The 10,581-nt window shown below is 44.1% G+C and overlaps 1 protein-coding gene across 5 annotated transcripts in view; it reads left to right on the top strand.

Moving 5' to 3' along the window:
* hivep3b (HIVEP zinc finger 3b) overlaps positions 1-9,488 on the top strand; it is a 38,618-nt gene extending 29,130 nt beyond the window's left edge. For all 5 annotated transcript variants that reach the window (XM_031852450.1, XM_031852451.1, XM_031852452.1 and 2 more), the window contains 4 exons: positions 2,978-3,153; positions 6,282-6,383; positions 7,098-7,771; positions 7,940-9,488. In XM_031852450.1, the coding sequence (XP_031708310.1) occupies positions 2,978-3,153; positions 6,282-6,383; positions 7,098-7,771; positions 7,940-8,590 (1,603 nt within the window). In that variant the 3' untranslated portion in view covers positions 8,591-9,488. The remainder of the gene's footprint in view (positions 1-2,977; positions 3,154-6,281; positions 6,384-7,097; positions 7,772-7,939) is intronic.
* The last annotated feature ends 1,093 nt before the right edge of the window (positions 9,489-10,581 follow it).

The raw sequence follows: 10,581 nt of genomic DNA, 5'->3' as shown, positions 1-10,581 counted from the left end.
TGTGTGTGTGTGTGTGTGTGTGTGTGTGTGTGTGTGTGTGTGTGTGTTGGTTAGGTAATGGGTAAAAAGGTTGTCTCCAACTTCACTTTGTGAGGCTCTCATTAATACCAGTTTTTTTTGTAGTTGCATACGTAACTTAGAAGAAACAGAGGAAAAGTATGAAGCAATCTGCAAACAATCAGTATCAGTCAAGATTGTCATGTTTGTGTGCAATGTGTGCATGTGTTTGTTTAATCTTTTCACATTTCTACTCTTGACTGCGTTCACACATTTGTGCTGTCCATAAATGTGAGGAAAGAGTGATTTCTTTTCTCAGTGCAGCCTCTCTCTTCTTTCCCAGGTTTACTGTGTTACAGTAAGAGGTCTAAGTTTCCCCAGATCTGTTACCATTGAAGCAAGTAGGAATAGATAAGAATAAAAGGGAAAGCAGTAAAAGGATAGTGGACCGAGGTAAAATGTTCCCAATTAACAAACATTTCAGAGCACACTGTTTTTCTTCTGATGGGAACAGAAATGTTGAGAGAGATATTACGTAGGAGATATAAGAGATTTTTTAGGAATGGGTATTACTTGTATATGTGTTATTGCACATTTAAGGCCTGTGTTTTGTGTTAATGTGCACACAGATTGATTGTGAAGAAGTAGTGTGCTTGACAGTAGATAAGGCACTAATTACCAGTCTTTATCATTTCCAGCCACACATTACACACATTCATTTCCATCCGTTAACAGCCTACAGCTTTCTCCCTTCGTCGCGTCCTCTGTTTCCATCACACCAAACCCCCTCCATCCGTTCATGCTGCCAGTGTCACTCTGGCACCTCTTCCCGTTTTACTTACCTATGTATTATTCTCTCTTCATTCCCTTCCAACGTTCATCTGTGTCCTCTCTCTCTCTGTGTACCTGCACCTCTTAATACTTTTCTCTGTGCATGCAAATAAGCACAGCCTCCCTCTCAACACAGCAGAATATGTTGTACTCTGACTCTGTTAGGGCTCATTATCCCAATCTCCATTTTGTCAACCCTTTGATATCATGACTGTGTGCCACTCATTTTATCCTGGAGAACAAGCGACACGTTTTTTATGAATATGCATTGTGCATCTTTGTTTATGTTCTGATCCCCCTTCAGAGATCCCTTTAAAAAAACAGGAGTGCAGGGGTCTCTAGAGTTAATTAGTGTCACGCAGCTAAATAAAAACAGATATTGGATCTCGGCAGCTTTCACCTCAATAACACACGTCTTGGCAATTAAGCAAGCATAGCTGCTTCTTCTTGGTTGCAGCAAAACTCTGTGGAATATCAGCTTTAATCCCTTTTAGCGAGCACTAGCTGAACTGTGTCCCTCTGGATTCTATTAAAACAGAATGCAGATTCATTTGCATGGTGTAATTGGTTAACATTGCAGATTTCTCACAATACTTTAACCACAGTGGTGAAATGGGCATATCCATTCCTGTGAGCAGCGTTTACAGGGTGTTTTAAAGGGATTAGTTATGCCGAACTCCTTTCTGGCCAAAGAAAGCAATTGAAGTATTTTCCAGTACCTGCAGTATAGCCTTTTACTTTTATTCACTTGTCGCTGCTTTGAAATTCAGTGGCCTTATCAGTCAATCACACGCTGGTTGAAAGTGATATTCTCTCCTCCAATCTGCCAATGGCGGCCGTAAAGTTACAGCACAAGCAGCGGCAGATTGTGGGTTGAGTTTACTGAGAGACGTGCCTGCTCCATTTGTGAAGTGCAACTTCTGCCTTGTTTTTCCTGAGATGCGGGTGGATATTTTTAGCAATGGCGAGAAATACATGCCAGTAAAACGGTAGCCAGATCCTGAATGAACGCAACGTAATGCCACTGTTAGGACTATTTTACAGTCGTGTATCAATTTGTTATGATTTGCCGTTGCTGGTTCTGTTATACATACAACGGGGAACATTCACACACAGCCCTGATTATTGCAGATGTGGTGCATATATTTGTTCAGTTGTCCACAAGTAGCCTTTTTGGTAAACATCAAGATTGCGTATAAACAATGTTTTTATAGACTAAACCTAAAAGTGTTGATTTTTATATATAAATGTCTATTTCAGGTTGTTGACCATGGCCAGGCTTCCCTTCCCTCTTTTTAGCTGCTGCTGCTGTTGTTGGCAGGGCCATGCGATCGCAGCAGAATAGCTGGTATTCTCTGTGTGCCCAGGGTGTTGTGGAGGGAACAGCTAAGGGACTCAGTGCTGCTGGGGTTTTGGTGGGGCTTTCCCAACCCACCGCCATAAAGAAAGCCTTGTTTCCCAGTTTCCCTTGTGTGTGTGTGTGTGTGTGTGCGTGTATGTTTTTCCACACCAACATTCGTCATTATTATTAAACCTGCAGGAATCAATATTTTTCTTAGAACAATAAGTTAAATGACTGATAAGTGAAAGAGTTCACTTGTGACAAAGCCACAGTGAACCATCACCCAATTCTTCAGTTTGCCTCAGCTCTACTCAGCGTTGCTTTGGTTTTACATCATCATACTTGTTTCCAGCAGCAGATGCTTTCAGGGGGAAACACCACTGTATGCTACAGGCTCCAAACAGCAGAAAAGCAAAGTTAGACTTAAATTTGGCCAGAAGCAAGACTCCAAATGAGTCTTAATGCTGCTGCATAACTGCTGGATGTGTAAATAGTTGTTCACCGTAACAACTTAACAAGGTGAAAATATATTAATGCTGTGTTTGCAGCTTGTTCTGTTGCCCTCAAGTGATCAAAAATCCATTAGTGCAGCTTTAAATGCAAATCAATTTAATTAGATATACATTTCACTAGAGATGGTCAATGAACAAGACAGTCATTTGTGCATTCAGCTCCTAGAACTACCACACAGTGAAATGAGTGGTCTGTATATAGTGTATATGAAAGTAACCACAATTTGTGATTTTTGTGGTGACCACATCTCTTATCTTTCTGTTTCTTTCTCCCTGATCTCTCTCTCTCTCTTAGGTATAGGTCCAATGAAGAGTACGTCTATGTGAGAGGTCGTGGCCGGGGCAAGTACATATGTGGAGACTGTGGCATTCGCTGCAAGAAGCCTAGCATGCTGAAAAAGCACATCCGAACGCACACCGATGTCCGTCCGTACATTTGCAAACACTGCAACTTTGCCTTCAAAACCAAAGGTAAGGTGACAATTTACTCCTTTGCTCTATAGCAGTGGTTCTTAAACTGGGTTCGGTGAGTCACTCTCCGGGTTTCGGCAGGGGTCAAGACACATACAGTATAGCCCGGTTCGCACTAGCAATGTCGGGCCGTTTTTGTCGGCCGTCAAAAAATTGGCAACACACAATTTTTCTTCGCCGTGTTACGCCGGGTTTACACCAGACGCTGAAGCGCCGCGCAGCGCCATTCTCAAGCACTGCGCGCCTGGCGCGCCCGCCTGGCTGTTCACATCGGACGCGCATTTCTCCGCGCCGGTCAGCCCGCGATTCTGCTTTCTCCGCTTGTTGTTGTATGTAACCCGTTCAATGTAGGGGTTCGGGGGTAAATGATGATGGTCTTCATAGCCCCCCCAACCCTCTCTTTCTCCCTCTGTCTGTCTGTTTGTAGTGGATGGGCAGATGGGGAAAGTTAATAATGAGAGGGGAAATATCGGGGAGATTGAAACTGCAGGACAACAGAAGGGGGAACTGCAGGACAACAGCAGGACAAAGTATGGGATGCATATTTGATCATTTATATAATATAAAATATGTCATTTATATCGTTTAAATAATTTTTCAGTGTGTTTCCTGGCGCGATACGCTCGCGGCGAGCGGAAAAAATAGACTCGACACCGAAATCATCGGTGCAGGGCGCGGTGCGGCGCATCGCAGCCGATGTGAACAGCACATTTGTGTAACAGGGGGGCGGAAAGGAGGCGCCTGGCTTTCCTTGGCGCGGCGCTTCAGCGTCCGGTGTAAACCCGGCGTGAGATAAATTCAGTCCACTCGTATTATTTGTGACATCACGCTCCGCTTGGCCATCATTGGCTGCAGCTGATCATGCCACATTGCCTGATCAGGAACTTGGTGCGCTCAGTAGTCGACTTGTGGCTGTTGTGATTGTACGTCATTTGTGATTTTCTTTTAAACTTTCAATCCCTTCATACTAACTATGTCGAGCAAAAAAAGAAAGTGGTTGGACGAATGTGTACAATATGAATTCACGTGTATAAAGGAACGTGATGGGAGTCAGCGTCCTCAATGCATGATTGATGAATGCATGAATGCCAAGTTGAGCAATTCTAGTCCAGCACCGGCAAAACTAAAGGAACACTTCCTAAAGCTGCATGGAGATGGGAAATACAAGAACACAACGCTCGCTGAATTCAAGGTGAAGAGAGCCAGATTCGATGAAAAGGCTACTCTGCCTGTTCTCGGCTTTGTACCCATCGACAAACCGATCCTCACAGCATCATACGAAGTTGCGTACCTGATCGCAAAGCAGGGCAAACCACACACCATTGGTGAAACACTCGTAAAACCAGCTGTGTTGAAGATGGCGAATATCATGCTGGGAAAAGCTGCTGAAGATAAGTGATCCCAAATTCCTCTTTCAAATGACACTATCAGCAGCAGAATAGACGGCATGAGCGATGACATCTTGGCTCAAGTAGTTGCAGATCTGATTTCAAGCCCAGCAAAATTCAGCCTCCAACTCGACGAGACCACCGACATTTCCAATCTAAGCCAGCTTGTTGTATTCGTGCGCTATATGAAAGACGACGTGATAAAGGAAGATTTTTTTATTTTGTAAGCCTCTTACAACAACAACAACCAAGGCAGTCGATGTGAAGAAACTCGTGGATAACTTCTTCAGAGACAACGATCTTTCGTGGAATATGGTTTCTGCAGTTTGTTCGGACGGAGCTCCAGCCATGCTAGGACGACACTCTGGTTTTGGAGCGCTGGTGAAATCCGATGCACCACACATCATTGTTACGCACTGTGTTCTGCACAGGCATGCGTTGGCAACAAAAACCTTGCCTTCAAAACTGGCAGAAGTATTAAAAATTGTAGTTGAATGTGTGAACTACGTGCGAAATAGTGCTATGAAGCACCGCATCTTCAAAGAGCTGTGTAAGGAAATGGGCTCTGAATTCGAGGTACTTCTGTACCATTCTAACGTTCGGTGGTTATCCCGGGGAAAGGTGCTGAATCGTGTTTTTGCCATGCGTGTGGAATTGGCCCTGTTTTTGCGAGAGTACCAACATTGTCACGCAGATTGCTTCGAAAATTCTGAGTTCATTCTCATTTTGGCGTACATGGCAGATATTTTCGATGCTCTCAATAATCTCAATCGACAGATGCAGGGCGGTGGAGTCAATATCATCGAAGCGGAAGAAAACCTGAAGGCGTTTCAAAAAAAGCTACCTTTATGGAAACGACGAACAGAGAATGATAACTTCGCAAACTTTCCCCTGCTGGACGACTGTGTAAGTAAGATCGAAGACGTGTCTGGAATTGGAGACATTTCTGTACCTGGGGAGCTGAAGCAAGCAATTGCCATGCACTTAGATGAGCTCGCAAAGTCTCTCGACGGATACTTCCCCACCAGAGAGTCATATCCAGCACGGGTGAGACAGCCGTTCACGTTTAGTGTTGCAACAGCAGATGTCAACGATGAATACCTCAAAGAAATCATTGAACTTCAGCAGAGCCAGCTTCAACAGCAACTCTTCAGAACAACAACGCTCTCAACGTTTTGGTGTCACCAAATCGTACCATACCCTCTTATTGCTAAGAAAGCCCTTGAGATACTCACACCGTTTGTTACAACGTATCTTTGCGAGCAATCTTTTTCGAGGATGGTAGACGTAAAAACTAAGAAAAGGAACAGACTTTGTTGCGAAAATGATATGAGAGTGGCACTTGCCAAGGTGAAGCCGCGCATTTCTGAACTTGTATCTGAAAGGCAACAGCAAAAGTCACATTGATTTGCAGTAAATATTCATTGAGTTATGTTTTTGTGTGAAATTCATGTTTTGTTCTTTGAACACAGTGATTTTGTGTGCAAGTGATGCATGGTTAATTTTGTGCACTAATAAAATATATACCTATGTTTTGAAGAAATCATATTTTATTTTTCCAATTACGAAGGGTTCGGTGAATGCACTGATGAAGCTTGCAGGGTTCAGTACCTCCAATAAGGTTAAGAACCACTGCTCTATAGTATAGCCTTCTACTTTATTTTGCCTCGGTTGTCCTCATTTAACTAGCCTTGTGTTAGTCGTGGACAATTTTAATGTGCTTTTCTTGTTCCTTCCTAGGGAACCTTACAAAACACATGAAGTCAAAGGCTCATGGGAAAAAATGCCAGGCAATGGGAGTATCTGAGTCATCACTGGATGAGCCAGAGAGCGAGGAAACAGGTACTTAAGAGGGGATGGGGAGGCATCTCACATATTTCCTATCCGCCATAGAGAAATATTGGTACACAGCTGGATGAACTTCTGCCTCTGAAGAATCACAGCTGCTCAGCACTGACGGCTTATGCAACACCATGTTCTCTTCTCCTCCCTTTGGCCTTGCATAAAAAATATGAAAAAGTAGAGGATAAATGAATGAAGACTATTCCACAGTCTCCTGATGTGGTTGCTGCTCTCTGGCAAGTATACCTTGTTCTCAAGGATGCATTGCTGGCGTATGACAACACGCATTCCAACACTTACGTCTGCCTCAAAGCCAGCCACCTCACGATCTCCTCCCTAACCTTCCTCTACTACCCCACCCCTTGCTGACAGACTACCCTCATCACAGCCAAGGACGCGCCATTTAAACCGTCTTTCTATTCAGAAGGCTGTTGAGATAGTTTGTGAATAGAGGCATGGTTCTGTTAAATTAAATTCCGGTCTTTTCATCCTCAGGCTATTTATAACATGTGGGTGAGGAAAAGATACAGTACGCTGTCCTAACCCTTTGTGCTTGTTCCTGAAAATTGTTCCGTTACAATGTTTTTCGTGTCATTTAGTGTGAGGATTTTTGTCAGGACTGTACATTCAGTACTGGAGTTTCTAAGCATATAACATGGATGTAAAGGGATCTCATTTAAAGGATGTGTATGTTTTTTTTCTCTGCACAAACAGCAGGAAGTGATGAACGTGTGTGTGGCTCAGAGGGACAGGAGGAACATCAGTTTACTGACGTGGAGGATTCTGAGGACGATGATGACAACGATGATGACAACGATGACGACGACGATGATGAGGAAGAGGAGTCCGCATCCCACGACAATCCGTCGTCCTGTTCGTCAGACACCCACCCATCAACAGGAGGGCATTCCAGCTGTAGTAGGCGCTCTCAGCAGGGCACCCCGGACCCTGAGCCCCCGGGCCCCAGTCCCTGTCCAGGACAAGAGCTCTCCCCGAGGGGAGTTTGGCTCAACAGACGAGCCGCATCTCCAGGCAGCAGGAGAGCGCTGTTCTCTCGGCGGGGATGGAAGGCATCGCCGAGAGCCTTCTCCCCCAGCAGTGAGAGCTGTTCCCCCAGCCGCAGCCTCTCCCCCCGTCTGGAGCTGTCCTCGCCCATCCGCAGCCTCTCTCCGAGGACAGAGCTGTCCTCGCCCAGCCGACACGTCTCCCCCTCCCCTGAGAGAGGACCATCTCCCATCAGACCCCTCTCTCCTCTTCGTACCATTTCGCCCAGCTGCTACCGGTCATCAAAGGCTCGGACCCCTCCCTCGCCACTCAGGTTACAGCACAGGACCCCTGGATACCTGCCATGGGAGAGCCCTGGTACAAGGGGTGGTCATGTAAAACCAGTGAGTCTTTTTTATTAGTCTGCACAGATATGTGCATAGAAATTTAAACTGAGCAACAGCAACCACAATGTATTTCCACTGCACTTTCCTCCTAGGAAGATCTCGGTGTACGGTACTGAAAAAGCAAGTCCAAGAAATGTAATGACGAAGTTTTTCCTCCCTCTACAGGTGAAACGGGGTACAACAGCAGAGGGGCCAACATTGCCAGAAGCCAGTTTGTTTCCACCTGCTTTCCGTCTTTCCATTTGTGAGGGTTATCCGGGCCACCAAACAGCAGACAACATCTTCAGCCATCTTCCCAAGCACTCCCAACAAGCCAAGGTCCCCTATCTGATGATTCCCATCGGAGGGATCCAGATGGTACAGGCCAGTCCGAGGTCCCACCCTACCACCCCCTCGTCCCCAACGTCTCCCCCCATGGAAGGGCCATCACTGTCCAGATTTGAATCATACTGGGGCGGGACCCCCAGAACTCAAGGGCTTAGGACTTCTGGAGACCATTGGTCAGAGGACCAGACAGCAGGAACCAGCCAGTCAGGGCTGTGTGTTCTCAGCACAGCACTAATATGTTCCAAACAGAAGTTGGAGACCACGGACTCAAAGCAATATGGCAGCTCACATAGCTCCGCCCACACCCGCAGGCCTGCTACTGAGACCACCAAACACTGCTTCAGAGACAGTTCAAGAGCAACTCTCAGCCTAGCAGCTCCCGTAGCCTCGCATGTCATTGGACAGCAGCCAGAGGGGGATGAGCCACCGTCTGGTGGCGATCTAGTGGAGGGAGGAGCTGAAGGAGACGGAACAGACCAGAGCACTTAAAGGTGTCTACACCTTGATGCATAATGCATCCCATTTTGCTTTATTGGTTGCTACACTAGTCTTGTTTTTTTTATTGCTTCGTTTTTATACAGTTTTCAATACTATTGCTAACTTAAATGTTTGTTCTTTGGCAATATTCAGGTTTGTTATAAAAATGCACTTTTTTTCTTTGTGAAATAATGTCTATATATATATATGTATATATATATATATATATATATAGTCTCTATTGATACTGGTAATCTTAATGCCTGTTTAAAATGAATATGAATAAATTTGTAAATGACCAAAATCTTAAATCAAAAATAATTCCATTTTTTGTTTGTCCAAACTTTCGTCCAGTATTACTCTAATTGTAGTTACTTGTGCCTTTTCTGTCCAGGTTTGTGTTTTGAGATGTACAGTACAGATAGACAAAGAGAAGGCTGTGACATTTTATATCTGCTTTTTTGTGTTGTTCAGGAGGATAAACATTTGGTGATTTGATTGTTTCTGTTCTAAAGGCCATTGCTTTAATGCCAGGGTAACAGAGATTTGCATAGCGGCGGCTTTGAAACGAGCAGCTGAAGCGTGTCAAAGGAAAATGCACTGAAGTTCTATATTTTATTACAAAATATCTTAGAATAGAATACATCTCTGTACAGGGAAGAGTGCTCCATATTTATTGTTATTTGATGACAATGATCATTGTTTCATTTTTTTTTTTTTTTTACTATTTTAATTTGGAAAAAAAAAAAAATTTTGTTCCATCTTTGTGTCTTTATCATGATGTTCATGTGACTTGAATTGTTGACAACGATGAGCGATTGCGTTTGGCTGGTACCAGAGGATTAAGTGCCCTGCAGATTTCACACACAGCAAGATTTCTAGTCATTGAAGAAATAAAAAATGCACCAGACTCCCTTGAGATTGTGCCTTTCTTCCTTTTCACCATGTGTACAGTATCGTACTTTTGCTCGTATAGAGTTTGTACCATGATTTTTTTTTTTTTTTTATTACACTGTGGGAGGTTTAGGAGGAATCGTTCATGTTATCAAACACATTTGATTGGTTTTCCGCAAAAGATCAGCGAGATATAATAGCATAAAGAAAACATCTACGACAGGGTTTAGCTGGATCAGAGGAGCAACACAAGATGCTGTTGCTGGGTGTGTGGGCTGTGACAATCACAAAGATAATCATTTTATTGTGGTACTTGTACTGTGACGTAGAACTTTTTCTGAGGCACTGGGCCACCACTAGATACCAGAGTAGCCATGGATGGATTACTGAACACCCAAAGAGAGACATAAAGAAACATAAAACAACTTCAAAGAGATGCAAAACAGTTGCTTTGAGACACAAAGAGATACAAAGCAACTACGAAAAGAGGCTAAATATCTATAAAGTCTATGTGTCTTGCTCCTAAGTGGTGGCACCTTTTGCATGTCTGTGCTCAGCAGCCCGTTGTTTAGTAATCCGCCCATGAGAATAGCTGCCACATATTCCACCTCCTCTTAGTTTGTTATGATGTGCTTTTTCACTCACTCTCCTGACGTTTCAGGCCCTGCCACTTTCTCAGGCCATGCAATCACCTCATTTCCTCACCTGGTCTTCTCCAGCCATCTCCTCACCTGCAGCTCATTCTCTCATTAGTCCCTCAGTATATATAACAGTCCACTTTGCCTTAGTTCCTGCCAGATTGTCTTGTGTTTTCCCGCCAAGCTCTCCAGCATTTCAGAGCCCATGTTACCTGAGCTGCTTGTTCTTACCCTTACCTGTTACTTGGACCTTGGATATTTTACCTGCCCCTTTTTTGACTTGGTACCCTGAGTGACCTGGTTTTGACCTTTTCTAAAGTAAACTGAACTTTCCTTTCTATTTCTTGTCTAATTGTGTGACTTTTGAGGTAAAGTCTGCCTGCACCAGGGAATGTTACAGTAGTTTTATGTTGGCATAAATTCTCAGACTGAACTCTGCTGCAGGGATTGTACAGCATTCTTCCAAAAGAT

The sequence above is a fragment of the Anarrhichthys ocellatus genome, unplaced genomic scaffold (assembly GCF_004355925.1).
Source record: "Anarrhichthys ocellatus isolate YVR2014 unplaced genomic scaffold, GSC_Weel_1.0 scaffold13, whole genome shotgun sequence".
Classification (NCBI taxonomy): domain Eukaryota; kingdom Metazoa; phylum Chordata; class Actinopteri; order Perciformes; family Anarhichadidae; genus Anarrhichthys; species Anarrhichthys ocellatus.
The sequence above is the reverse complement of the archived record's forward strand: the minus strand, read 5'-3'. Positions and strand labels throughout refer to the sequence as shown.